Genomic DNA, 14,199 nt, shown 5'->3' on the forward strand with positions numbered 1-14,199 from the left:
ACCACATTCATGTTTACTGCTGTAGTACTCAGCACAGCTGCAGCAGCAATCACCATATTCCCATCTACTACAGCACTACTCACCTTATGCAAACATAAAAACTAAAGCATATACATATGTTCTGGAATCAAAATATTAAGCAGACGCACTGTCTACAAAAGCAGCAGTTTTTATATGTAGGCAATTTGACAAAAAAACTTTTTTTTTTCATTTTTAAGAAAAATGAGGCAAGTAACTTTACACAAGACAGATGTATTGCAAGTGTAAAACTTGTTCAGCATGTAAATTTGTACTTTCATGAATACAAGAATTCAATTTTTTTTCTTAAGGAGTAGCAAGAAACATAAACCATAACTTCACATCTCTTTGCAAACTAACGTGAATAACAAACATGATGGTAGGATACTGCCAGTACTGGAGATGTTCATCATTCAAATGCCTACAAAACGAGTACTATTTTATACAATATCAACCATACTTTTCTGTAAATAGAGAAATAATAAAACATCAAATTTCCCATTTTTGTATGTGCTGTTTTGTCCCACAAGGAAAAAAAAAATAAAATCCCACCTCCAATATGGTAACAAGCAGGACAAATGGAATATGTGGGGATTCCCACATCATATTCATACACGCACACGGACCACAGGTATGTACAGATACAAAAATGCATGTGTATGTATAAAAGATATACTCTTCCCCAGCTGTTGTTTAAGATCATTTGTTCTGTAACTACAAATAATGCAGAAAATATAAAGATAAAAATACTGCTACATGCAAATTAAAATGGCAGGAATGTTTATTTTAAAAACTAAGAAGTGCATCTGTGTAAGCAGATATACAGCGTAACAACCTTATAAATGTCCATTCAGTCAAAGGTGTTTCCCCTACAGCAGATGAGATGTCTTGAAAAACAGGAATCATTTTCTGCTTTCTCCACAGCATCATTAAAAAAATAACTAAAACTATTAAAAGAGTCCATGATCAGTGCATGGCACTTCCAATCATGTCATCCTGTTCATCGGTCCAGAGATCGTTTCTGAAAGGCTTCTATACACACATTTCTCAACTGGTTTATAACTGAACGGGGATCATCACTTTTCATAATTGCACTTCCAGACACTATCATGTTGGCACCTGCCTAGAAAACAAGACAGAATTAACACCACATTTGAATGTCCATGATAAATAATTTTGCTGCAACTTCAAAGTTTACGTTTTTTACTCAAGTTTATATCAGTTTATGCTTTTTTATGAGGTTTTAGTTTTATAAGCCAACTCTGTAGTTAGCTTCCAGAGTGTTCCCTGAGCTCGCTGTCATGTCCTGCATTACAAAGTCTTTTAAAATGGTTACAGTCAGAGTTATCATACATTGAAAACTGCACTGCAGAAAACTGTATAATTTTATTTTTCTGCATTAGACAGCTTTATGAAGGTACCACAATTACATATTAGAGTACAGCTTATAGTCAAGTTTGTAAAACTTACATCAGACAGAATAACAAGAAAAAGCCATCATTTATCTCACTGCCAAAACATGTACCTCTAGTCACCACTACACTGTGAGAAATACCTGCAATGGTAGCATGTGCCAGCCAGCAAAGTCACTCTTACACAGCTTTTTTAATGAATGCATTTCTTGACATATAAGCAATATTATCCTTCCAACAGTGAAATGTTAATATTGATTATTTCCTAGCATAGATTTAAGCAAGTCAGTAGTGCAATGGCTAAGCGCCTGAATAACAGTATCTGTCCAAAAAGCTAATTTATCAAAGGTCGTCACCATCTGCACTCAAACCGGACAGCAGTGACACTGAAGCGGATTTTAGTAATTCCAGGGTGGAAGGGTTAAAGCGTCATCACAAGTGTGTGAGCAGTCTGCCCCATCCCCCCACAAGAAAAACAGTCAAAGTTGAAAAAACAAACAGTTTGATCACGGATGCCTGTAATTGACTCCTTTTTTAAATTTATTTATTTATTGACATTTGTTTACTAGGAAAGATGGACTGGGCCAAAAGTAAACATTTTAGCACAGGCCTGGGAAGAACAGCTCCATATACAACAAAAAATGGTACACAAAAACTTACATAAACAGCACAATACTATTTTAGACATCATGACTACAGCACAATATATGTTTGGTAAATAAGCACAGAAAAGAAGCAGCCAAAGCTATAAGGATAAAAGGTGATTTATGATATAAAAACAGAGGAAGGAAGAGAGAAAACTGGATAGTTTGCAGAGAAGGGTGTTAGGGGAAAATGTAGGTATTGTAGGGAAATGAAAAGTGGTGGATGGGTTGGTTAGATTTTAAGCATGGAAATATTAGTAGATGGGAGAAGTTGGCAGGGAGATTCAGACAGAAACTGAGTGAAAATGTAGTTTAGTAGGGATGAGCATTGAGGTGGATACATTAGAATTAATAGTGATATAGTTTTGAACTAAAGAATTTAGCCCGGGTTAGTATAAGAGCAGAGCCAAGATTTGGATAGGAATTTTCTTGACTGTGTCTTTAGAGATAGGCAGGTTTGAATTTGACCTCATACAAAGTTGTAAGGAATTTCAGCTTTTAGCTACAGAACAGGAGTAGAGATGGTCTGGATGATTTATTGGGTTTATTTAGTGAGAAGAGTTGTTTACCTTCTGATCAGAGAGATCTTTTGGATAGGTCAGAGTAGAAGACAGAGCTAAGGGCAGGACAAGCTACAGGCTTACAAATGATATTTTGAGTTGACAATGTGGTAGCTCAAGCCACTTAAGTGACTGAAGAGTCATACAGTGATAAGTGTAATATGATGCACTTGCAAACTTAAATATTTTATTGTAGCATGTTTTCATTTTTATTTTTAAAGAGGTTTAAAGATTAGTACAGACTGCAGCTCCCCACAGGTGAGTGGGTAAAAGGTAGGAAGTTGCAAGGATAGTTTTGTTTGAGTTACTTAGAAAATATTTATGCCTGTAAAGGATTTCAAATTTCTGATTTTTCTTCCGCAATATTTTGGATATAAAGATCAAATTTAAGATTACAATCTGTAGTCATATCTAATAACTTTGCATGAGTAACTATTTCAATTTCTATTGTTCAGGGAATGGATGTTGTACTTGGTTTTGGCAGGAGTATAAGTTTTTGGAGTAAAAAGAAAAACCTTGGGATTAAGTCAATTGGGCATATTAAGCCAAGTCTCAACAGAAGTAAATGCTCCCTGGATTATTTGTTGAAGATGTTAGAGACTGTTTGATGAGCAGATGACAGCAGAATCATTTGCATAATGAATAAGGGAACCTTGGCAAGAAAAAGTGTGGAGATCATTGATGAAAATATTAAAGACTAGAGGAACAAAAATGGAGCCTTGAGGGACGCCAGTGATGTTCGACAGGTATGGAAAAATAGAGCTTTGCCATTTTACTGCTTGTTGCCTGTTAGATAGGTAGCTAGTGTGCCACTGGAAAGAGGAAGGTAACAGACCAAGGATGAATAGTTGATGTAGGAGTTTAATGTGAGAGTATCAAAAACCTTTAGCAGATCAAGGAATAGTAAAGAAACAAGTTTGTCTAAATCCTTTTCTTTATTTATAGTTTCTGTGAAGGATAACAAGCCAGTTGTAGTACTGTGGGCTTCCTGAAAGACATGTTGTGTAGACATTAACCATTAACTATGAATGGAGATTGTCAAGAAACTGATCAACACATTTTCCAAAATTTTTGAGAGAGGGAACAAAATGGCAATGAGACAAAAGTTGAGCATGTCAGTAGAGCTGCTCTCTCTGTGTGGGAGAATGATGTAGCATTTCTTCCATGAGGTAGGCTCATAAGATTCCAGAACAGCTCTATTAATAAGAATACTAATTGGATAGACTGTAGCTTCAGCAGCTATCTAAGCTATTTCGGGAGGAAGTTATCTGCAGAATTAGAATAAGGTTCAAGCAAAAGTTTTTTTTTTTTTTTTATATGTTTGTTGGTTTGTTTGTTTTTTTAATTACGGAAGTGGGGACTAGTTTAAGAGCAAAGGAGGATGTGTTGGTTGCCAAGGCTTGCTTGGTGATAGGATGAGAACAGTTGATAATGAAGAGAGTTGATAATGAAGAGAAAGTAGTAGCAGTATGAATAGGAGTTTTGGTGGGAAAATGTGGATGGTTGTGTACTGGCTACTGCTTAGCTGGCAAATGCTATCAACAGATAAAGCGTTAAACTTTCTATTTAGGTAAAGGAGGTTTCAGGATATGGGCTAAGGTATTTTTTTTTGGCACCAGGATTAATAAGGAAGATATACAAGACCAAAATGTCCTGAGGTTATGTTTGCGATTATTTTGTAAGAGTGATTAAAATGATTTTTTATCCTTAAATATTTATTTTTTTACTTGGTTACAGAGTTGCTTAAGTTTGTTTGGGTTTTATGATTTTATCACTCCTTCCATGCTTTAACCCATTCATTCATAAGATCTTTGCTTTTAAAAGCTGTGGAGAATGGTTGACTTTGATTCTTTTTTATATGGAGAGGAGCTAAACTGTTGAGGACATTAAGAAAAAAGATGCATTGCTTCATCTAGAGGGTAAATTTTTTTAATGTGGACCAGCCCATGACAATTAAATGAATCGCTGAATGTTTGTTGGTTGAATTTGTTCCAGACATTATGACTGGAAACTAGCATCCAGTCAAGGATGGAATCTTGGTCCTTACTGTTGTTATATCTGGATGAGGAGGGATGTAAAGTACAATAATGCATAAACCTTTTGTTCTACTTAATCTAAGGAAGGATATAAAGATCTCAGCACTGGCTAATTTTGGAGTATAGAGTAAGGTTAAGATTAAGGCTAAAACTATTCCACCAGCTTTCTTTTGTGCCCCATCTGCTCTAATTATGTTATAGCCAGAGGGTAGAAATTCTGAGTATATTATATATTGTATATTAGATTTGAGCCAAGTTTCAACAGTGGCTAAAATGTCTAGGGTACAGTGAGTTATCCAGGCATGTAGACTTGCAATCTTATTACGTACACTATGAAGGTTTACTGTAACAAGGTTTAGGGTTTTGATGGGGTTTAGTAGGACCTGGGTTTAGGCAAATCTCACCACACTGAGGTGGCTAGGAGAGTGTAAGTCAGGTTTGGCGTAGTGGATGGAACCCATGTTAAACAGGCTTAGGGAGATTTCATGGTAGCTACTGGTAAATATGTTGGCATAATCTGAGGTTCTGACAGTCATTGTAAATATTATTGTAGGCTGCACAGCTGTAATGTGTGCTAACAGGAGTAGTAGTATGTTAAGGAATGAAGGCAGCAGTATTTTTAAAGAGGGTTCGGTAACAAACTGTTTCATTACTTTCACATTCAGCTTATCCAAGAACTCAAGTAACATAAAAATTAAAAAAATATATATATCTGTTCAAAATAAACTGTGCTTTTGGGAATTAATATTCCATTGAAGTTCTCCCAGCAGTAGATGATACATGCTTAGAAAGATATCTACTGTTACAATTTATATAAAAAAGACGTGTGTGTTTTATATATATATATATATATATATATATATATATATATATATATATATATATATATATATTTTTTTTTTTTTTAAACTATATCTAGATGTAGACAGGCATACATATTTGAATGAGAAGTGTCCTGACTTGAAAGCAAAAATGTTTATCACTTACATTACGTAGCCAAAAAACAGTAGTTGCTTCTCACGCAGAAGAGTAGGGTCACAATCCCAATAAAACATATCTCCTCTAGCCAGTGACAAAATGTGATCTTTCGCAGTGGACATATTTTTTTTGCATATGTTTCAGTAACAACAAAATTTCTACTCATAAAACTACACCACAGTATTGTGGCCTCCTGCTGTACTTCACAATGCATACACAAACATCTTTCAAAAAGGTCTCACAGAGACAGATAACTGGTGCCATATGGTTTAAAGCTAAATGCCAAAAAATGTATAGTCATACCCTTTGGGAAAAACAATGTGCCCACAAATTACCACATAGGTGGAAACCCATTAAGTACAGAGAAAGTTATTAGGGACCTGGGGACCCAAGTTGATAGCAATCTCTCCTTTGAAAACCACATTGCCAAAGTGGTTAGAAAGACCTTCTACATAGCCCACCTCATCACGAAGGGTTTCACATCTAGATCAAGAGAGGTAATCGTGCCCCTTTATTCATCCCTCATCAGGCCCATCATAGATTACAATGCCCCTTTTGGGATGTAGCTTACCCGACACCTGCAGCAATTAGAAAGACCCCAAAAGTATTTCACCAAGAGGATCAAGGGTCTCAAACAGATGCCATATGCTGCTCGGTTAAAAAAACTCCAGCTCTACTCAGTTGCATACCGCCTTCTTCAAGGCGATCTATGCCTGACATACAAAGCTATGTCAAATCCAGAATTAATGGACATGCTCCACCTCAGTAAATCTAAATCCCTTAGAGCCACACGCTCGAGGGACTTGAACCTCAGCACAGAAATAAATAGAACTTGCTGGAGGGACAGGTTCATAACCTAGAGGCTCCCTTCGCTCTGGAATAGAATTCCAGTTCATGTGAGGCAGAGCACCTCACTGAATCTCTTCAAGAAGAATCTCGATAAGTGGATGTGGGAATCGTAGGTTTGTCCCAGGGATTACTCCCGTGTCACTATTAGACAGAGGCACAGTAAACTAAACCTTAAAAAGGGCACAGTATACTCAAATCAAGGGGTGGCGTAAGCCATACAGACTCAGGCTAGGCTTATAATTGCCCCAGGGCAGATAGCCTAGTATGGACCTATGAACCTATACAATGCACTCCAATCTTGTGCACACCTTCAGAAATACTAAAACAGCAGATTTACTGACTGCAGATTCTAAGTATGTGTGACAACCTTGCCCTGGCCCAGCAATCAAGGAGCCTCAATCCTCACCACTAACACCAGGGAGGTCGTCTCATAGAAGAGAAAAGGATAACTAATACACACAGTAAAGTACAATTTCCCATAAGTGCACACAGAGATCACAGTCAGTCTGGGGCTGGTTGCTCCTTTGCTCACCAGGTCCCCAATAAGACTCCCCACTAGCACAGCTATAGGGTCCAGGTCTCAGCCTAGCTGGGCAAGCTAGAACCTCCCGTACCCTCTCTGTCCAACCAGTGCTTCGTGTCCCTGACAAGTAGCTGACACAACACACACACTTTGAGATAAGTATTTATACAACTTCACAGACACTCCTGGGAAAGGCTGACACAGATTCTCCAGCTGTGCCCCTTTAGCCAGACCATAAGGTAGTAATTACTGCCACCACCCAGCTAATAATATCAGCTACTAAAAGGCCCTTAAAAGGATGTCCAATTATTACTGTGCAATATTATTATCCAATGGTAATGTGACTATTCAGTCTAGGCTTATTGGAAGGGCTTAGACAGTAAACTCTATAAATATATAATGTACTCTAAAGCATAATTTATCTCTAAATAAACCAGCCACAGGTAGAAGGTTTTAACAATATTTAATAATAAATAAAACACAAGACAAAACTACTACACCACAGAGATATCTATGAGTTCAGAGATCACACAGAAACTTAAAATAATACAGTAGGGCATGTCTGATTTCAAAGAAAAATATCTAATTAATCTTTACTAGCTTTAACTATTTCTACAAGAAATCACAGTGCTAGAAACTTGCATGTGAGCATAGGCAGAGTGCTGAGTTAGATATCCAAGATCAAAATGCTTCCAGTCTCTTGTGACAAATAGTATTTAAACATTACTAACAAACATGTCTCTAAGGCCCTCCCAAATTACATCATTTTTGACACTTAGGTTTTCCCAGGCAAACAAATTGCATTATTTAGCAATCTAACACCTGCTCAGAAACTTACAATAGAAGACATTTCACATGTATATTCTAATACAAACTAGAGCAATAAAGCACATTCCAGATGTAAATTCTGGTCATTAACTTTAGCCTTAAAACAATGGGCATGAAACCTTCATCCAGACACTCTGGAGCCGAATTCTAACATGAAAGGGTCACAACATGCTTCACTATGCCAGTAGAGTGCAATGTTGTCACATATTTTGCAGTTCCACATTTCACAATATTCTTTTACACTCAAGAAAACATGCCTGTGTTTTACATTTATTTACAAATGCCAGAATTATATATCAAATTCTATTTGACTAGGCTGGCAGCCTTCGCCCATCTCTCCCCAATCGTCACATCTCTTCCCTCCCCGGGGAACTCAAGCAAGTTTTTCAAGTGCCCCTTGAGAAATATCGCTTGAGAGTGTCAGGTCTATCTGGGTGTACCTCACCCCATTCCCTGTCTTGAGAGCCCATCTGCATTGGCACTGCTACTCCTACTGCGGTGCTACACTGACATATCATATGCTTGCAACCCCAGACTCCAACTTGGTATTTTGCTGACTGGCTCTGTTTAACCATGTTAGAGGGTTGTGAACTGTCATCACAGTGAATTTTCTTCCACACAGATAAGGCTGAAGTTTTTGTAGTGCCCACACTATGGCTAGACACTCCTTTTCTACCGCTGCATAGCATTCCTCCCTGGGTTGGAGCCTACGAATGATATAAACCACTGGGTGCTCTTCTCCCTCTGAAGAAATCTGGCTAAGTACAGCCCCCCACCCCATAGCTTGAAGCATCCACCTGCACAACAAAGTCTTTGCTGTAGTCCGGACTGGCTAACACAGGCGGTCCTTCCAAAGCTTCCTTAAGCTTCTGAAATGCCTGCTCACATGCTGGGGTCCACACTACCTTATCTGGCCTGTTCTCCCCTGTCAGGTCTGTGAGGGAAACAGCTATGGTACTATAATTGGGAACGAACTTTCTGTAGTACCCTGCTGTCTCCAAGAATGCCCTCATCTGCTTTTTGGCAACAGTTGCAGGCCATGCCTGAATGGCTTCCACTTTCGCAGATTCTGGCCTTATCTTACCACTCCCCAACTCTATGTCCTAGGTAGGAAACCTCTGCCATTCCCACCTGACATTTGCTCAGCTTAATGGTCAACCCTGCCCTCTGTAGTCTGCCCAGCACCTCCCTGACATGCTGAAGGTGCTCTTGCCAGGAATTGCTGTAGATAACAATATCATCCATGTAAGCAAGGGCAAACCCTCATGCTCCTGCTAAGATATGATTTACCAGCCTCTGAAAAGTCACTGGGGCATTCTTCATCCCAAAGGGCATCTTTGTAAACTCATACATGCCAAAAGATGTCACAAAGGCTGACTTCTCTCTAGCACTGGGAGTCAAGGGCACCTGCCAGTAACCCTTGGTAAGATCAATGGTTGTAAGATACTTAGCCCCACCCAGCTGCTCTAGGGCCTCATCTGTCCTAGGCATAGGGTAAGCATCTGACTCTGTGTGACTATTTAATTTCTTGTAATCCACACAGAACATGTTGCTGCCATCCTTCTTTGGCACCAACACCACTGGTGAGGCCCAGGGACTGTTGGACTCTTGAATCACCCCTAGTTCCAACATCTCCTGTACCTCCTCCCTCAGAGTCCGTTTGACTCTCTCAGGCACCCTAATAAGGGGCCTGCCTGATAGGCCTTTGGGGTCCTGTATCCACCTGGTGCTGCACCAGGTGGGTGCTCCCTGGTTTCCCAGTGAACATGCCCCCAAACTCCTGCAACACTGCTCGGATTTCTGGAACCTGGGTAGGAGATCACTGCTGGGACATTGCTACCCCTTCCACCAAGGTGTCAGCCCAAGCCTCACTGAGGAGATCAGTCACAAGATCTCTCTCAGACTCCTCCTGCAATCTACTGCAAATGCTTAGCACAAGGGCCTCCCTATCATGGTAAGGTTTCATCATGTTAACATGGTACAATTTGTGCCCCTGCCTTCTGCCTAGCAGTTCCACCATGTAGTTAACATCACTTACCTTTCTTACCACCTTGTAGGGTCCTTTCCAAACTGCCTACAACTTGTTGTGTCTGACAGGAATGAGAACCATCACCTGCTGCCCTACAGCATACTCTCTAGCTCAAGCATTCCTGTCATACCACACCTTTTTCTGTTGTTGGGCTTCTGCCAGGTTCTCCTGGGCCAGGCCCATGAGTTCCCTGAGCCTTGTCCTGAGGTTCAGGACATATGCCACAACAGACTCCTTGTGAGACTCACACTCACCTTCCCACTCATCTCAAATTAAATCTAGAGGTCCCCTCACCCTATGCCCATACAGCAACTCAAAGGGTGAAAAACCTGTGGATTCCTGGGGAACCTTTCTGTAAGCAAACAACAGATGGGGCAAATATTTGTCCCACTCCCTATTAAACTGATCTGCAAATGCCCGTAGCATGGACTTGATTGTAGAGTTTAACCTCTCAACAAGACCATTAGTCTGGGGATGGTAGGGGGTGGTCTTCAAGTGCTTCACCCCACAGGACTTCTACAGACAAGCCAGCAGATCTGACATGAAATTGGCACCTCTGTCAGACAGTATTTCCCTCGGGAAACCTACCCTGCTGAAAATCTCTTGCAAAGCATTTGCCACCTTCTCTGCCTCAATGGAGGACAAAGCCACTGCCTCAGGGTATCGTGTAACATAATCTATAATCACTAGGATATACTTTTTCCCTGTGGAACTTCAGGTACTCAGAGGACCTACAATATCCATAGCTACCCTCTGAAATGGCTCCTCAATCACAGGCAAAGGCATCAAAGGAGCTCTCACCTTGTCTCCTGCCTTGCCTACCTTTTGGCACTGCTCACAAGTCCTGCAGTACCCTGTTACATATCTGGAAATTCCAGGCCATTAGAAGTTTTGCAATATACACCCCTTTGTACGTTTTATGCCCATATGACCTGCAAAGGGAATACCATGGTTCATAGGTTAGTACTAAGCTAACTGCTCTTGCAAGCCATTTTAAGCCTAGCCAATTATCCCTTGTGAGACTCAAACCCTGCACCTTGTGTTTGTAAGGCAAACACCTTAACCATTAGGCCACCCTCCCAACTATGGCTAGAAGCGCCAGACAGTAAGCTCTAGGCACTACCAGCTGCTGTACTCTCTCACCTTCTAGCCCTTCCTCCGGGGTCCACTCTCTGTACAGTTACCCTTTGTTCCAGTATACAGATTCCCCCTTCCCTTGAGAATCACGTGCTTCCTTAGCTACCTGCCTCAGGCCTTGCAATGTAGGGTCTGAGAGCTGAGCCTGTCTCAAGTCCCTCCTTGTAACCCTTCCCAGCTCCCCTTCCACAGGAAGTCTATCATCCTCTGATAGTGGTGCCTCACTGTCAGCCTGAGTACTACTACTCACCTCTACCTTTGCAGTTACCCTGTCCAAGGGAACATCAGTACCAACAAGCAGCTGTGGCTCACATTCAGTCTCACTGCTACAGCGTAGCTCACTCCCTGAAGTAACCACCTCAGCAGTCCTGGCTGCAAGTATGCAGTCTGTCTGGGTCTCCCCCAGGCTACCAGACCCACATGCTTGTCTCCTAGCCTTACTGCATGCAACTGCACAAGTACACAGTACTGCCTCATCCAAATCCTTCCCTCTCAGGACATCTGTAGGATGACAGTTCCATACCCCTGTTGTCTCAAGACACAACCCACTGTTGGCATTTTGTCTTTCCCACTTACTGGCTCCCTCACCTTTGGTTCCCCACCTTGCCTCCATGGAAATCTGTATGCCAAATGGCCCCACTGGTTACATTCAAAACATTTAACCCTAGCTCCTGGACGTATACCTGGACTAGTGGCTTCCCCTGCTACTGACGGATTCTGTTGGGGCAGTCTATGCTGCCCATCATGGGTTCCTTTAGTCCCATGAGCAGTACTGGGGGTCCTTTTCCTGTGCAGGGCTGCCCTGCTTGCTAAGTATAGGTCTCCCTTCTTCCCCAACTCCTCTGAAGTAGTGCACTGTCTATCAGCTAACCAGATCCTGATGTCCTCAGGCAAAGTGCTAAGGGCTTGTTCCCTTACCAAAAGGTCTGCCAGCCCTTCAAAAGTGGTGACCTGACATCCACTCACCCAGCTATGAAAATAAGTGCTCAGTTCAGCAACATATTCACATACATTTTCATCTGCCTTGCGTCTATGCTCAAGAAAGTTTTTCCTATACATTTCAGGTGTTAGCTTAAAACATTCTAATAAATGTCTTTTTACAGCAGTATAATCAAAACAGTCAGTGTCATGCATTTTTGCTAAATAAGTTACAGCTTTACCATGGAGTAAGGGGGTCAGGAACTGTACCCAGAGCCTTTGGTCAAACTTCATACTGTTTACATACCCACTCAAACATATGAATGAAGCTATCAAAATTATTCCCCTCTAAACTGTGGAAGAAATTTACTGACCTTTTGTGCTTCTGGAGTCCTGTTACTCCCTTCCTCATTACCTCAATGATTCTGGCAAAGAGTCAGCATTTCCCTCTCATGCCTCCTCTGCAGTTAATTTTCCTCAGCTTGTAGACTCCTCATTTTCTCAGCTGCTTCTAGTTTCATATGCCTGGCCTCAAACTTAAGTCTCTTTAGCTCCAGCTGGATTTTTAAGTCCACTGCAGAAAGGTTGAGCTGTCCATTCTCCGAGGATATTGTATCTCCACCGTCAGTCTGATTGTCCTCCAGGCTGCTGTTTTCTGATGCAGCTGTAACCAAGGCTGCAATCAAGTCTGCTTTAGTCAGGTTTCCATGCACCAGTCCCTAGCTTGGCACATCTCCACCAGCTGGCTCCTTGTCAACTTTCCATACTCTTCTGCTGACATGCTGCCTGCTCACCCTGACTAACACTAAGCTAACAAAAGAAACAAAACAAATGTGATCTGAGTATACACTGCGTGGCTGTTTTAGAATACAAAACACTTTTTAGAGTACAAAACACTTTTAGAGATCACTGTACATAAGCTACAGGAATTCTACCCTGACCACTACAAGCCAATTAGTATGTGAAGTAGATCCCACCACTGCCAAACACTTGTGACGACCGTGCCCTGGCCCAGCAATCAAGGAGCCTCAATCCTCACCACTAACACCAGGGAAGTTGCCTCACTGAAGAGAAAAGGATAACTAATACACACAGTAAAGTACAGTTTCCCTTAAGTGCACACAGAGATCACAGTCATTTTGGGGCTGGTTGCTCCTTTGCTCACCAGGTCCCCAGTAAGATTCCCCACTGGCACAGCTATAGGGTCCAGGTCTCAGCCTAGCTGGGCAAGTTAGAACTTCCAGTACCTTCTCTGTCCAACCAGTGCTTCGTGTCCCTGCCACGTAGTTGACAACACACACACAGTTTGAGAAGTATTTATACAACTTCACAGACACTCCAGGGAAAGGCTGACATTGATTCTCCAGCTGTGCCCCTTTACCCAGACCATACAGTAGTAATTAATGCCAACACCCAGCTAATAATATCAGCTATTAAAAGGCCCTTAAAAGGGTGTCCAATTATTACTGTGCAATATTATTATCCAATGGTAATGTGACTATTCAGTCTAGGCTTATTGGAAGCGCTTAGACAGTAAACTCTCTAAATATATAATGTACTCTAAAGCATAATTTATCTCTACATAAACCAGCCACAGATAGAAGGTTTTAAAAATATTTAATAATAAATAATTAAAACACAAGACAAAACTACTACACCACAGAGATAGCTAAGTGTTCAGAGATCACACAGAAACTTAAAATAATACAGTAGGACAGGTCTGATTTCAAAGAAAAATACCTAATTAATCGTTAATAGCTTTAACTATTCCTACAAGAAATCACAGTGCTAGAAACTTACATGTGAGCATAGGCAGAGTGCTGTTAGATATCCAAGATCGAAATGCTTCCAGTCTCTTGTGACAAATAGTATATAAACATTACTAACAAGCATGTCTCTAAGGCCCTCCCAAATTACATCATTTTTGACACTTAGGTTTTCCCAGGCAAACAAACTGCATTATTTAGCAATCTAACACCTGCTCAGAAACTTACAACAATAGAAGACATTTCACATGTATATTCTAACAGAAGCTACAGCAATAAAGCACATTCCATATCTAAATTCTGGTCATTAACTTTAGCCTTAAAACAATGGGCATGAAACCTTCATCCAGACGCACTGCAGCCGAATTCTAACATGAAAGGGTCACAACATGCTTCACTGGGCCAGTAGAGTGCAATGTTGTCACATATTTTGCAGTTCCACATTTCACAATATTCTTTTACACTCAAGAAAACATGCCTGTATTTTACATTTATTTACAA

At 40.8% G+C, this 14,199-nt stretch overlaps 1 protein-coding gene across 1 annotated transcript in view; it reads right to left on the reverse strand.

Annotated features, from left to right (window-relative positions):
• Positions 1–232: 232 nt before the first annotated feature.
• RPE (ribulose-5-phosphate-3-epimerase) overlaps positions 233–14,199 on the reverse strand; it is a 154,444-nt gene continuing 140,477 nt past the window's right edge. Inside the window, exon 10 of the mRNA XM_044060699.1 lies at positions 233–1,141. Within this exon, the coding sequence (XP_043916634.1) occupies positions 1,019–1,141 (123 nt within the window). The 3' untranslated portion in view covers positions 233–1,018. The remainder of the gene's footprint in view (positions 1,142–14,199) is intronic.

Source organism: Protopterus annectens, chromosome 2.part0 (genome assembly GCF_019279795.1).
Source record: "Protopterus annectens isolate FY-2018-M chromosome 2.part0, PAN1.0, whole genome shotgun sequence".
NCBI classification, from domain to species: domain Eukaryota; kingdom Metazoa; phylum Chordata; order Ceratodontiformes; family Protopteridae; genus Protopterus; species Protopterus annectens.